Source organism: Scomber japonicus, chromosome 6 (assembly GCF_027409825.1).
Source record: "Scomber japonicus isolate fScoJap1 chromosome 6, fScoJap1.pri, whole genome shotgun sequence".
In the NCBI taxonomy this organism is placed as follows: domain Eukaryota; kingdom Metazoa; phylum Chordata; class Actinopteri; order Scombriformes; family Scombridae; genus Scomber; species Scomber japonicus.
The window spans coordinates 18,103,742-18,120,346 of NC_070583.1; the positions used below are offsets into that span (position 1 = coordinate 18,103,742).

At 38.5% G+C, this 16,605-nt stretch overlaps 1 protein-coding gene across 1 annotated transcript; it reads left to right on the forward strand.

Moving 5' to 3' along the window:
* The first annotated feature begins 10,540 nt into the window (after positions 1–10,540).
* On the forward strand, positions 10,541–15,809 carry rhbdd1 (rhomboid domain containing 1). The gene is made up of 8 exons (XM_053320532.1): positions 10,541–10,764; positions 11,532–11,696; positions 11,871–12,150; positions 13,143–13,275; positions 13,933–14,021; positions 14,322–14,378; positions 14,979–15,122; positions 15,218–15,809. The coding sequence occupies exons 2-8, from the start codon at positions 11,544–11,546 to the stop codon at positions 15,322–15,324; spliced, it is 963 nt and encodes a 320-aa protein (XP_053176507.1). The 5' UTR covers positions 10,541–10,764; positions 11,532–11,543; the 3' UTR covers positions 15,325–15,809.
* The last annotated feature ends 796 nt before the right edge of the window (positions 15,810–16,605 follow it).

Sequence of the window (16,605 nt, forward strand, 5' to 3'; positions counted from 1 at the left end):
GTTGACAGTTTTTAAATGCATGTCATTAGTCTTCATTTGTTACTGTTTCAGAGTCTTGACACGCAGAGACCCATTTGAAAATGAACTCAGACAATATGAATAATGAAAAGCCTGGATGCTAAGGTTGGTAAATGGTACAAATACAATCATATGTCACCTCTTGGCAGGGTGATACTACACAAACAAATCTCTGTGTGTCTATGATAGCTACTCACACAAATCCATCCAGATGACGCACAGAAACCACCACAGACAGTTTTTTTGGTAATCCAAGAGCAATACAACTCAATGACTCTTATAACTGAATACAGATGAGGTGGAAAGCATAGACCATAGGCTGAAATAACTGATACACAAACTGAGAAAAAGAAACAAACAAACATAAGAAAGAGGCAATAATCAAAACAAGAGGAGACAGATTGTAGGTGGGAGGAGATGGTGAGTGAGAGAAAAAGATGGGAGTAGAAAGAGATAAGAATGAGTAATTTTTAACTGAATACAGCATCAATGCTGTTTATCTGAACTGATGTGACCATTAGGAACACTAAACCAAGCATAGAAACAGAAACGAGGGGAGATAGATGGAAATCAATACAGAGACCACATTGCTTTTCCATGTTTCTCTTGACTGAAGACTGTCAGAAATCATTCCCAAATGTTTAATATGCACTGGATATAATAATAAAAAATATGTAATTATTTACTTTGTGATATGTTACACTGGTATTATATATATATATAAACTGAGCTGCCTTGTTCACATGCTGTACTGAAATCTACAGACTCTGATCATGTGGCCATTAAAGTGAGATGAAGTTAAGATGCAAATAATGTAATGTTCCCAGCTTCAATTTTCAAACTTGAATCTGCCTTGGATTCCATCTGAAACACAGATGCAAACATAAAGATATGCATAGATGCATAGATAAAACATAAATGTAAAACATACAGTGTGCATGTTTACTGTGCATGTCAGAATAAGATTATTAACATTTAGCTAAACATGCTAAATGTTATGAAAACTACTAAGAGAGAGCCAGATAGGAGAGCAAAGAAAAAGAACAAAAATAGAGATCAGCAGGGTTCACCTTCAACCCCTCTACTGACAGGACACCTGTTTAAAAACGCTGCAGAGCAGGATACTTTTCCATTTGCCCTTGAATTATCATGCACGCACAAATACACACACAGACACACACATCGTTATAATGGTTACACTTCAGCATTATTCCATTACTGCCCTAATAAACCAGAGGCCACATCGACTTGATAGTCATCAGGCGAGACACACTCACACATTTTGTATTACTTGCTAACTTCCTTCTCCGTCCCAGCACAGAGAGACATTAGTAAGTGTTAATGCAGACACATGACTGCTTCCAGGAACCAGAAAAATTACCACAGAGAGGCAGATTGGTGGTGGCAGAGCAGGAGTTTACAGAATGGAGTAAAAGGAAGGGATGTAGAGGAGACAAATGGGGAGATATCGAAGATGAGATGGAGAGAAAATAGTGAGCAGAGGGGGGTGGGCTCTGTCTGTGTGTGTGTGTGTGTGTGTATGTATGTGTGTGTGTGTGTGTCTGTGTGAGTGAGTGTGTGTGTGTGATGCTGGGACAGAAAAATGGACAATGGGAAGTCGGCGAAGGGCAATAAGAAAACTGAAGGCTGCTGAAATATTCATGGTGCAGTGAAGTGTTGATGAAGGTGGAGCTCGTCTCGCCTACCTGTCATCATGCCTCGTTGAGTGGCTGGTCACTCCTCCTGTCAATCAACCAGTCAGTCAGTCTACAGAGCAACAGCCAGTAAGTCAGTCAGGATGTCCAGTTGCTCTCACTTGTCCTCCCCCAGAGGCTTCCTGCACTCCTACTCCATCCCCTCCCCTCCTCGATCACTCCCTCTCTCACACACACACACACACACACACACACAGACACACACACCACTCCCTCAGTCATCCACCATCTCTTCCTCCACTCTCCATTGCTTCCTGGACCACTCCCTCTTCCACCCCCTGCCCCTTTTTGTTCTTCTGCTTCTAATTCACTTTCATCCCTCCTCCTCTTCCTCATCTCTCGTTAACTACAGGCAGAGAGAACTGAGGCAGAAGGGGTGGAGCCTGGCTCTGGGCCACGCAGCATCAGCATCTCATACTGCTGCAAAGCTGGAATCCAGCAACACACACACACACACACACACACACACGTAGCTGTCACTGCGTTACTGTACATATATTGCCTATATTCCTCTGTGGTGTTGTTTACTTTGAGTGACCTGCTTAAATGGTAAATGGACTGTACTTATACAGCGCCTTTCTAGTCTTTACAACCACAGAGCGCTTTACATTACATGTCATTCACCAATTCACACACATTCATACACTGATGGCAGGGGCTACCACGCAGGGTGCCAACCTGCACATCAAGAGGAAGTTAACCATTCATTCTCATTCATACAACGTTGGCACAGCCAATGGGAGCAATTTGGGCTTAAGTGTCTTGCCCAAGGACACATCCGACATGTGGACTGGAGCAGCCGGGAATCGAACCGCCAATCTTCCAATTGGAGGATGCCTGCTCTACCTCCCGAGTTTAATTTACCTTCTGTAGCTCAGGAGGTACAAATTAAAGAGCAGCCCATTTTAAAAGATTTAATTAATTGGTAGGAACTGATGTGTTTTGGGGCTGTATGCCACACACAGGGGGGAACCAGAAAGTGGTGAAAGACAGATGAATTCATTGTTGTTTTTTGGGATTTGTTGACAATAAGAGAGATACACAATAAGAGAGATTTCAGCAAACAATCAGAATCATAAAAATGACATAGTCACCAGTTGTATCCCTGACTTTTAACTGAACAACATAGAAAGAAAGAAAACTGGTGGATAATGATGATTGATTTTTTAGTAGACTTATAAAACTGGATGATCACAGGGCTGTGCAGTAGTACAATGTGCCGTGATGGACTTGTTGTTCCACTCTATGCTTCAGTCATCAGTCATTTCATTTCAATCTACAGCTGAAGGAACACTCTGTGCTGCACTGCCAACATACACCCAGGATACATTTACACTGTAGTGCCCTACAGTTTCTTAACATAGTAAATGCTGTGCTGATGTCACGATGCACTGTGTAGATGTGCATATTTTGCAGCATACATTACAGCTGCACTTTAATGCAGCACTCTTATCAAAGTGTATCATACATGGATAAAATAAAAAGAGTGGCACTTCACACCACAATTCACCCTGTTTTCCTAAATTAAATTCTGGAAAAGAGCACCAGTGACAAATATTCTCCACACATACCGTACATTATCCAGCTGCTGACTAAATTAAGTCTTATTAAAACACAAAAGTGCACAGAGAAAGCTGAACACCTACATCCTCTCAAACCTCCTTCAGACCCTAAGAGGAAATTACCTGTAGGCACAGTGGAGTAGTTACTCCTTTCTGCCATTTGGGGCTGCTGGTCTGTAATTTCAAGTGCAGATTTAAGTCATATGTGACCTCCAGTTATTGTGAATGTATTTAACTCAGTGTTTCTTTTTCATACTGTGGAGCCTCTTTTGAAAATGTCACAAGTTTATATGCTGATGTAAGGAGAGTATTAGAAACATTTAGGATTTTAAAGGGGAAATTGTTTAATTGAAGCTTGAATAATCATCAGTGTTTGTTTTAAACTGCCTGTAATCCCAGGTGGGTGGTGTTTACCTCAGCAGGATCATTTAGATAAAGCTATGAAGATTTTCAGCACCGAGGAAGCTAAACTGTCTATAGACCATCTATAAAACTATAAAAACTACAAAAGGGCGTGTGCACACTGTATTTGGCTTGACATATAAGCAGGTGGTGGATGAGAGCACATCTGATGAACATGCTGTGGAGAATCTCTGGTTACAGTGAGAGAGGACAGATGGCTAAGGAGGAAGAGAGACAAAGAACAAAACAGACAGAAAAAGACAGAAGTTGCTTGATGTTCACTTTGCAGATGCTGCACAACTGATAATATGACAGTTGAGCAAAGCCTACAACTGAAAATACCCAACACAATGTGGTTCTATTATTCTCCAGCCTCTTCATGTCACCTGATGCAGACTGTAACTGAGTGAAAAACCTCATCATCATTTCTCTCCTCACTTTGTGGTTTTGTGTGGTTCTCACTTCACCAGGCGCTATATTCAGTGTCAATTTCAGCGCCTATTATAGCTTTAAAACGATTCCTATTTAATCTCTTAATTCAACATTTAAACCTGTAGTGCAGAACTTTTATGTATAAATGAACGTCTGGTGTATTTCACAGTATACAGAGTTTTTTTGGTGGTGACATTCCTGTGCTGGCCGGATGAATGAACACGTACTGCATATGCTAGCATGAGCATCCGAAACTTCTGTCACCTAAATTCTGCTAACTTAAATGAGTATTAAAATAATTAATCATGCAGCTCTTCTAGACTTTCCAAATGTTATTGGACCAAATGGATCAATTTCTGATAGTGAAACAAGTCCTTTTGTGGTAGTTTTGTTTTGTGTGATGCTCAAAACAATTTACCCACTGTTTTAAAGCCACACCAGTAGCAATGGATGTAAGCATGGCGTAAGCATGTGTTGACAGTGTTTTTGTGATTACTCCTACTGTCAGAAGGGGGAGACAAACGCCCTACTCTCCAGCTTTAATATTGGACTTTAGCCTGTTGGTCAATTTTATAACTATATAGCTGGACTCTTCATACACTTAGAGGGGTTGTGTAATCCTAACGCATACAAATCAAGGCTCAAAACAGTCTCAATCTGTAAAATCAGATGTAGTAGTGTTTGGTTAGATGGAAAACCTGCAGACTATTGAACTACTTTAAGGCACCTTTGGGCTTTGTACGTAACGCCTATAAGCATACAAGCAGACAAACTGCTTTTCCATTTCTCCTCCATCATTCTGGTTTTTGTACTTAAGGAGAATAGTGGATTTTCTCCCTACAGTTTATTACAAAACCGCTCATACGAAATATCACACGGGCAAGTGTATTCTATGACTTTTTATGTCATATTTTGATTGGTTGGTTTGTAGATGTGGGTCGCAGAATTTGGTCCAATGAACTTTGCCTCAGGTGTCTTTTGTCGCCAAAGATCCAAATTAATTGTGATGGATATGTCTCACAGTGCGATTTAGGATACTGTTTTGAATTAATGACCAAAGATTTCACTACATTTCTCAAATAATTGTGAACTTTCGTCACAGACAGCCCAAAATCACACCGTGTAAAGGGGCCTTTCCAAGAAAAAAAGGGAGTCATTCAGAGTTAGGAAACTGAGGGTTTAGTCTGAAGTGCCCTTGATAAGATGCTGAATCTCTTCCATCTCCAGGGAGTCTAACCTCTGACCTTTGAGAGGAGGAAGCCAAGCAAAAATACAATTCTCTTCTTTCCTTTTGGTCATCAATACAATATCTGCAAATGTTGGCAAGCACACAAACGTTATTCTGAAAACCTTCACATAGACATTTATTCTTTGACCTAACTTTACTCTAATCCAAACTTTAACCTGAAACTCAACCCTTACAAAAGTAATGTCGACAAAAGATGCTGATAAAACAAAAACCACTACATTTTTACCTTTTATTGGAGGACAGCAGACAAAAGGACATCCTGCCCTTGACAAAAAATGTTTTTTTAAACCCAGCTGATCCCTCACTGCATGCCTAGCCATCTGTCAACATAAGACACTATTTGCTTCATTTTTAAATTTTTTTTTTTACAGTGTGCGTTGATCTTAAGAGTTTAACTGGAACCCTTATGAGCCGGTGAGCTGCGGGAGGCATTGGACCAAAACACTCACCAAATGGTTTGAACGGCACATGTTACATCTTGGATAAGAAACATCACAGCTCTGATCAGACTCCCCTGACCCCTCGCTGTCTCTCCACCTGCCGCTCAATATGGCTGTCTGTGAAGTTTAATAGACTGCAGGGACAATCCAAGTAAAGCTCTCTCATATAACATACATTAACTATCCTCTTGATGAAATTTTCTGACGGACATATTTTTGTTTTGTTTTTTTTACATTTTTTGGTAAAATGCAATGGTGAACACGTACAAAATGAAGTTTTATTACACTACTCCACTTTATGGCAACACATTTAAAATGGACCACGAGCTAGGGTTACGCCAAGAGAAAAAACAGGCACCTATTTTGTTTGAAACTGTGCAATAATCCTTGTCACGTCAGATATTATCTGTCAGTTGCAGGTTATTTGCATTACATTTGTAAAGCAGGATGTGACCATTACAAACGCATGTGGCTGAAGGAGGGAGAAGAGACTTAAACTGACAGTCGGACATCAACAGATATTCAAATCCACAAAATGGATCATGTTCATAAAGTTGAAAGTAGAAATATGATATCCCAGCAGCATAGCAGGGCAACCCAATATCCTCCCACCATGTTATTGTTACAGTCAATGTGTGACTTGTGTTTTGTGGACAGCTTTTTGTCACTTTAGACGAAGAGGAACTTCTATCATATAAAAAGGTTAATGATACTGATAGGGAAATACCTAGCAGCTTATTTAAAAATATAGATAGCAACCTGATATTCATTTTCTAACACTACATGACAACATGAGACAGCAAAAATAACATTAAAGCAATGAGTGGAAAATGCAAGAGGAACCACAAAGATATACGCATTTGTCTCTGTTTCTTGAAATCCCAATTAAACATATTTGTGTGAGAATAAAAACCATATTTAAGCTAGGTTTATTTGTATTTTTTTTTTTTTTTTTTACAACACACACACGCACGTGTCTTAATTACTACCTCTGGGGGAAAAAAGCCTAAACTCGTGAAGACGTCATGTTAATTAAATGGATCAGCAGCTGAAAAATCATTGGCTACAGTCTATATATTTCATACCGAATGAATACCAATCGTCAATTTTGTGCGTATTTCTTAAGACATTTCAGGACAAGCGTTTCAAAATTAAAGGTAAAATCTCTCCATATTTTTCTTTTCGAGACCTTATTGAATGAGATGAGAGCAGCCAGCTGTGCATTTTGATGTGTTATCTGATGCTGTGAAATGAGAAGCGACTCACCGTTGTTGCAGTACTGCAGCAGCAGGTTGGTGCTGTCATACAAGCTCCCACATGAAGCTATCCTCTCCGACATCCTTTCCCCTCTTTCCCTTATTCCTTCCCTCTCTTTCCAGCTTTTCCTCCCGTCGGTCGGCTCCTTTGTCCTCCTTTCACCCCTCTCTCCGTCACTTCTTCTCACGCCGTCACCCCTTCCTGTCTTCCCCACACATTCATAAACACCTGTACCTGCCTCAGCTCCCCCCTCCAGTCTCCCGCTCCAGCCTGCCAGTCAAGATGCACGTCAAGCTGCTCGCTACGCAACAAGCTACACATCCACTTCCGCTTTCAATGCAAGAACATTTTAATATTATAGTTTTTCTTCTTTCAAAGTAACGTAATATTCACGTCGATTGAGATTTTGTCATCAAATTTCAATATTTTCAATAACATTTATGGTGTAAGATATCATTTGCATTCACACATATATTAACTTGGATTGATATAATTAGGCCTTTTCTAAGCATATTGACATTATGTTCCCCACTAGCCTCTTCCCATTTCAGCTTAATACTTCCAATTAAGTGGATTTCTGCATTTGTCAAATAACAATCACACAACCCCACTGTAGTCTACATATAATTAATTACATATATAAAATTATTTACATTCACCCAATTTGATGTGTGTGCTGCCAGCTGTGCATGACCCTCTACATCCAGAGGAGGAGCCTGATCCAGCAGCAGGCTTAACCACACACACACACACACACACACACACACACACACACACACACAGACACACACACACACACAGTCTCTCTCTCTTTCTCTCCTACACACTTACTCACCCCTCGCCAAACACACACACTCTCTTTTCCTCCCACACAATATTTATATTTTTATATTTTAAGAATTTATCACATATCACTTTGCCTATGTATTACTTATGTGCATTCCTGCTTCCACACCAATGTGCAAAATCATGTCTAGTTGTGTAGTTCACTCTCTATCATTTTATAATCTAATCTCATTGAAACTAGAGCTGGAAGAAGCCAATGTCCACACCCTTCAGTGTTTCCATCTGCTGTGTTGTTGTGCATATGACAATCAAACCTCTTGAATTTCTTTGCAATAACAAGGCTATATACTCAGGTACATTATCATCCACCAATAATATTACCATTTTTCAACTATATTTTTTGCTACTATTGTCTTTTCATTGCTATTTTTTTTGTTGGCTGCTGCAATAGACTAATGTAAATTTCCCCACTCTGGGACTAATAAAGGAACACTGTATCTTATCTTGACTTGACTTGAAAGCAATAGGCTACCTTTGGACATTTAGGCCTATTGTTGCCTACAAATAAGCATATTTAATATTGTCAATGAAACGTTTTATTGTTATGGTTTCTTTTTTAAAGCCTTTAAATATGTTTTCAAGGTGACAGTAACATGGTTTTATGTTGAAGAAAGTACAATCAGCTCCCCGGTATTGATCGACTTGTCTCTTGTTTGCTTGATTAAACATCCTTGGCTCCGTCTGCCTTGCGTACTGTTGTTACCATAGCAACAGCCTCTCCGCCAGCTCCAGCTCATAGTCATTGAAGGCAGCAGAGAGAGAGAGAGAGGGAGAGAGAGAGAGAGAGAGAGAGAGAGAGAGAGAGACCGGAACTGCTGTAGTCGGTTGTACACACACGTCTGAAGTTTCTGATCAAGTTGTTATGAATAAATGATTCAATTTTATGTTGATGTGTGACCTTGATCTCCTGTACATGATATTATTTTTATTATTAGGGCCATATATAAAAAAATAAAATAAAAATACTATGATTAATATTATGAGAAAAAAGTTGGATATTCTCTGACATTATGAAGTAGCAAATTCAGAGAAGCTTCACTTTGCAACACTGGAGAGATACTGTTTGTCGTGCATTGTGCCTGCCGTGGAAGAACTGATCAAATTGCAGCCTACTTTTCAGTTGGGCTTAGCAATGAGGAGATACATGTGTAACCCAGCGTTATAGGTCATCTTTTGGTCATACGAGAACTGAAAAACAAAAAACGAGTGGTTATTTGCTTTTTATTTTCAAATAGATTAAATTGAAATACGAGCTGTTTTTCTTTTGCCTGAAAAAAAGTTTGATTTTCTTATTTAGAATAATAAAAATTATAATCACTGGCAAACAGAAACAAAATAAAATTACTTTTGTACTTAAGTACATTTAAGAGCCTGTACTATCTGTACAGAATGTACTTTTGCCACCACTGATATTTATAAATTTAACATTTTGATTTACAAACATTTTATATAGCCTAACATGTTGTTTTACATGAATATCTGTCTCAAATGAAAGAAAAATTAGCCAAATGTGAGTAAAGTGCATGTGTGTAAATATTTTAAATATATCAGCCATAAAACTGTAACACAAATTTTGCAATCGGTGCCCCATATAAGACTATTTAAGCAATTTTAAAAAACAAAACAAAAATATTGCACTTTAAAACATGATTTCTTGACTCTTTCAGTTGACTGTCACCATTCATGTTTATTTGTATTGACATGAAATGTAACTAGATTATCATGTCTCACTTGACATGATATTATTTGAAATTGTCACACTGGTTTTGACTTGTTCATATTTATATTAACAATAATTTCACTGGCATTAGCTATCTTAACTATTAATATAGTGATACAGTTCTTCACTTTGACCACCAGAGGGCAAAAATATTCTTTTTTCCTCAATACACCAATTAAAGCCAGATAATTGAACAATTATAAGAACGTCTTTTAAGCAGAATCTGTCCTTAATGACATTCAGCCAAAATGTGATGAGAATTAACATCAATAAGAATTAATTTCTCAAAATAGTTTTGTTCCTGTACTTGTTTGTGTGTTTGTTTCTTTGTGTTTTTAAACAACATTAATAATAATAATAATAATAATAAATATGCTAATAATAATAATAAATATGCTAATAATAATAATAATAATAATAATAATACCTTTATTTGTATAGCACCTTTCATACAATAAATACAACTCAAAGTGCTTTACAACAAAAACAATTTACATACAAGTGCTTCTCATAAAACTTCAAATCTCAAAATAATGACTTCGTGACTCAAAATAATGACTTCGTGACTCAAAATAATGACTTTGTATCTCAAAATAAGTATCTCAAAATAATGACTTATCTTATGACTTATTAGTATCTCATTACTTTGAGAAAGTATGTCATTATTTTGAGATAGTCATTATTTTGAGATCATCACATTGTTTGGAAATGCACTACAAATACTTCACAAACAAAATGTATTATTATTATTATTATTATTATTATTATTATTATTATTATCATCATTATGTTGCTAATGTTAAAAAAACACACGAATCCGTACTGCGCCTGCGCCACTACGTGGCTTTTTGTTATTGTCACGTGACATCTGACGTTACACCGAGCATGAATACCAAGTTACAGTAATGCTAACTTCTAGAAATGATGAAATAGTAAGAAATACGGTGTGCTGACGTGTGACTAAGATTTTTGTAAGTCGTTTTTACATTTCACTTGTGGTAGTCGGATCCTTTGCGGTACTAACGGGATCAAAAACGTCCAATTATCGGGGGAAAATATCATTAGCGTTAGCCAAAGGACCACAGACCCAGGAAGGAATACTGAACGTCTGACTGACCTGAAAGTAAGTTTAATTCAAGTGACTAACGTAGTGATTCAGTTTACATGTGTGTGTGTGTGTGTGTGTGTGGGGGGGGGGGGGGGGGGGGGGGGGGGGGGGATTTATTCATTACGATCGAAATGTGTAGAAAAGTCAAAAACATACAAGTAAATGGTATAGATTGTTTATCAGTTATTCGTTAACGTTTATTTTACCTCGAAAGACCATTGAGGAGGAATCCTCATTTACAAAGGTGTTGAAAAACAGATACGAAACAGTGAGGTTAAAAACATCAAACAAATCAATTAAAATAAGGTCTGAGATAAGGCCTTTGAACAGCTGTAGTGGTGATCAAATTAAACACAATCTAATTTAAGGCCTTTTGCAGATTATTTCAAGTGTAAAGTGCATTATAAGAGACATTTTTCCTATTTTGGTTCTGACTAATCAAGTGTAGAGCAACCATAGACTGTAGAGAGCAACAACCTATTTTGTGATCGAGTACCAATATCATGTGTCTTCAGTTCCTTTGTGGTAAGTACATACAAACTGAAGTCATATGTTATAAAAGGCAGAGAAGATGATGTATCAGCACAAACAGAGTCAACTGTGAAATATGAACTCAAATAAATAAGGTTTTGCTCAAATATTGTTATCTCTGAGACTTTGCCATTGGTTTCGCCAGAGCTGAGGAGCAGCAAAAGCAAAATCACCTGTAGCTTTCAGCCTCTTCCCTGCATCCTTCGTCTGTAAACTTACAGAAAAATAATCTCATAGTTATCCCTTCCCAGGTTGTTTTGAGTATGCGGAACCGGCCGAGGGGTACCCAGCTGGGCTTGCTGCTCCTGGCCTCCCAGCTGTTTCAGGTGGGTTTGGACAACATCCCTCCTGTCACTCTGGCTGTCCTGGGACTCAACGTGTATCTTTACCTGTTCCCCGCAGCTCCAATGATGAAGGTAACACATTATTACAATAGAGACAGTTATTTTATTTGTTGTTTTTTTTTTTTAAACATAAAAATGTCAGAACTGACCTTTCTGACCTCTGAACCATCTGTCTGGAAAGACATAAGATAAGCTGCTGTATTATTAATATTTATATGTAAAATCTTCTACTGATTCAATCCCCAGGCCTGTATAAGTGTCCAAGAGGTATACATGTCGAGAGACTGGCGCCGTCTTCTGTTGTCCCCATTCCACCATTTGGATGATTGGCACCTCTACTTCAACATGGCGTCCTTTCTCATGAAAGGTATCAGGCTGGAGCGGCGACTGGGTGGTGCCTGGTTCTTCTACCTGCTTTCAGTCTTCTCTCTGCTCACCGGGTTTGTCTATCTGGTGTTGGAGGCTCTGCTGACAGAACTCACAGATGACTCGTCCTACAGCATGACATGTGCTGTTGGCTTCTCAGGTATTACTCCTCTCTGTGAGACTGAAAAATGTTTAATATGTGTAAAAATACATTCTTTCCTTCAAGTGAAGTTGAATAAATGCATGGAAGTATGTATTTATTGTTGGTTTAATGGTGTCCTAGTGTAGGGCCTGGCCAATGCTGGGTTTTTGGGGAGTGAAAAAATTCCGATATCGATATATTGGCTGATAATATTATATACTGCCTGTCCAAAAACAAAGTCACCACCAAAAAAAAAAGGTCACACACTCTAATTTTTCGTTGGACCGCCTTTAGCTTTGATTACAGCATGCATTCACTGTGGCATTGTTTCGATAAGCTTCTGCAATGTCACATGATTTATTTCAGTCCAGTGTTGCATTAATTTTTCACCAAGATCTTGTATTGATGATGGGAGAGTCGGACCACTGCACAAAGCCTTCTCCAGCACATCGCAAAGATTCTCATTGGGGTGAAGGTCTGGACTCTGTGGTGGACAATCCATGTGTGAAAATGATGTCTCATCCTCCCTGAACCACTCTTTCACAATTTAAGCCCGATGAATCCTGGCAGAATTAGCAAAAAACAAATATGTCACAACATATTCACAGACACTGGTATATCTGTGATGGGTCAATATCGGCCGATAATAGGTCTGTAAGACACTGACCATGTAGTCATATATTCCCTCCATTGAATACAGTCAGAGGCTCTTGCTGCATCTGTCCCATCTGTTTGAGGATGAGAACAACTAGGAAAACCCACTTGTACCTGACCTACATGCTCTACTGCCCACCACCTCATAAAACCAAGAATATTAAAAAAAATTAAATTGAAGTTAATTTTATGTAAAGTAAAGATAAATGCTAATTATAAATGTATGGACTAATGGCTTTTTTTTTGGGGGGGGGGGGGCTCTTATGTTGTTGTTGGTCTGATTGTAAGGTATCTTTATCTTTGTTATGGTGATATATGTATAATATATATGTATGTGTGTGTGTGTGTGTTTCTAGGTGTCCTGTTTGGCCTGAAAGTGCTCAATAACTATTACTATCCAGGGGGTGTGACCTATGTGATGGGTCTCCCTGTGTCCAATCGCTATGCCAGCTGGGTGGAGCTTGTGCTGATCCACATAACATCACCAGGGTGAGTTACCAGACAGAAATTAACAGGAGAGGTACCAGTGTGAGGACTAGCATTGGCAGGGCTAATTGTTCTGTTTTCATTGGGGAAACCCATGCATAAAGGACCAATTCACAAATGTTCAATTCTCCCCTTTGAAAACACAAGCTAATATTAGCCATTAAACACGGTTTGTGTTTGTGTGTGTATGTATGTTTTTGAGGTTTTGCTGCATTATCAAGTGTAGCATTTGAGTGATGATGACACAGTAATCATATCCCTTCTGTCAACACCCACACTAGATTACATACCTGCCCTGGAAGATAGATCTAGACTGGCTGGAAAGGTTTGATCTATAACTGAATGTGAAAAGCACCAAGGAGATTTCTCTTTTTTTCACTTTCTCTAGAAAACAGCACCATAGGCACTACAATAATCCACAAGCAACCAGTTAAGGCAAATTAATGATCAGTGTCTGAAATTTCATAGCATCTCAACTGATATAGTTTAAATTGCCAGATATGGTGTTTATCAGCAGGTCAAACTATAACAAAATAGACATAGAGATCATTTTAGAAATGATTGAAGTGCCTGGGTTCCTGTCTGATGCTATGGATTAAACCGTTCACCAGGTGGCAGTGTTTCATTAGTTAAGAGTTGATCTGTGCTCTGCTTTTTCAGGACCTCTTTCATTGGTCACCTGGCAGGTATCCTGGTGGGTCTGCTCTACACTGCCGGTCCACTGAAGACCTTCATGAAGACTTGTGCAGGTTTGACTTAATGTGCAAATGTGTATGTTTTCACTGGTGCTTGTATCCTGTTGGAACACTTTTCCTCAGTCTTTAAGCTGTCTTTTGTTTTTCACTAACTTTGTCAATAGAGACTGGCTAAGTGACATAACATATGTCTGTGTATGTATGACATATGTTATGTCACTTAGCAGATGATTATTTTGAGTCTTTGTGCAGATCAGTGTGTCTCAGTCTTGATAGAAATCTGTCTACAAATCTAAACGTACATTAACAACACTGTTTGAAATGAAATCATCTATTTGTCTTTATTCTCACCAGGGATGGTGTCATCGGATCAATATTACTCCCAGCAAAGAGCATACTACAGATCCTCAGGTAACACACCCTTTAGAGAATTACATACAAAGGCTTTGCCAGAATTTGATAAGTTGGTTAACTGCAGCACAGTTGTTTGCATGATACCTGAGTTTGATCACTCTACAGAGAAATGTAAAGTCTTTGACCTGAATGGACAGAATTCTAAGGACCTCACCCTATTCGTTTCTCTACCACCATTGAAACTTTCAAGACAATACGTTAAAACTTACTTTTACTCTTAAGCTTTTAACTGTGTCTAACTGTCACTATGTATTTTATGACCATGTATTTTTATTACCATTTATTTCTTTTGATTGTGTTTTCTATTTTTTGTGTGTTCGTCCTCTGTGTGAAGAAATTTGGATTAACCATGTTGGGTTTAAGGTGCTTCATAAATAAAGTTGAAGTTCTAGATAACCTTCAGATTGCAAACATTGTGGAGCTTCAGCTGATTCCTTTAAGACCCCCTTCAGGCCAATGATTTTTTTTTCTTCGTATTGTCAAAAACAAATTTAATGAAAACACCAAAACCAGGAATTAGTTGTTCCTACTAACAAGTATTGTCTGTGTAGCCAAAGCCTGACCCTCATTTGTGTGTGTGGGTATGTGTGTGTGTAGGCTACAGCGGCACTGCTGGAGGATACCCAGGATACCAACAGCATACAACATACCAGACAACAAATCAGACAGCACCTTATACAGATGGAATGACTGAGGAAGAGCAGTTAGAGATGGCCATCAGAAACAGTCTGAATGAACCTGGTAAGAGAGGAGGATTGAGTAATACATAAAGTGTATAGATATTAACAATAATAATTTCTAATGATATGATGTTGTTGTTGTTGTTGTTGTTGTAGGACAAACCAACCAGAGAGGAGCTCCTCCACCGCCTGGTTTCCACCTCTCAGGGGACGCGAGAGCTGAGGAGATCAGGTGGAGGAGACTGAGGAGGTTTGACAGCTGAGCTGCAGCAGTGGAGGGGAAGAAGAAGGTTTAGTTGACAAGACAGAAAAAGAAGTCACTGATGAAGCCTGGACCAAACTCTGCTCCTACAGGCTGAGCTAGAGCGCCCTGAATGAGAAGGTCTCCCCACATAGTCTGACACATTCAGCTCGGTGTCCTCTGTGTTAATGTGCCCCTGAATGTTACCAGAGAGTTTGTAGTAGCTATGAACAGCTACTTGAATATGTAATCATTTGAGAGACCAGAAACCAATGAGCAACTTAGATTTGAATATTTTTTGAGACTGAAGTTGTCATCCAATTCCGGAAGAACAGGCAACAAAGTTGGGGGATAATATTTATCGTAGTTATACCAACTTTCTTTTGTTACACAATACTTCAAGTTGTGACATGGGGAAAGAAAAGACATTTGAATAAATGCCTTAATTCTGAATTATATAGTATTTTCTAAGTAGATTGAGCTGATTGACCAAAGCAAAGTACAAATTCGGCTCTCTTCATGCTGTTTGCGATATTCTGACTACTTCAGTTTTTTTTCCTTTCAAATTGTCTCTCATCAGATTTACAGAACCTGATTCATATAGTGCCAAAAACAGTTAGCTTGCTACCATAGTTGATGAAAGCGGTCTATATTGTACATTTGTACATTGTACATGTAATAAATGTTATTTTTTTAATCACAAAAATGTGCTACTCATGTACTTGTTATTTTTTTTAAGTTGGCAGAATTTCTAATAGAATCAAATAGGTTGTAGCTCAATTCAAAAAATTTAGGGTATAATGGTCCGTTCATGCACTGACCTATAATACCAAATCCATGTAATAAGTAGCATTTCTCATGGAGTAATAATTGAGGAAAAACATTTTTAGGAAAAGCATGTGTAATATCTTTTTTAACAACCTCAACTCAATACTACTCCAAACTTTTTTACAACAATTTCCCCTGAGAGTGATATTGGCTTTAAGCAAAGTTGCAAAAGGAGTGTCGAAGAAGTGCATAGCTGGCTCTGGCTCTGATTCGCTTAACGCCCTGAGGCATGATGGGAAGTAGGACAACCTAAATTAGAGCCAATGAGCCATCACGCCACACGGGTCTAAAACCATGCTGCAGCTGATGTTATCGAACTATTTGTCTCAGGGGTAAAAAAAAGGTTGTGTGTTAAATATACCCAGAGACAAAATTACAGTAGGTGGATGTGTGACTGTTTTGATGTCTGATGGATTTGACAGTTTGCATTGTTTGATTCCTCATATTGCCGAAGGGGGCGTGGGAGCTGAGTGGA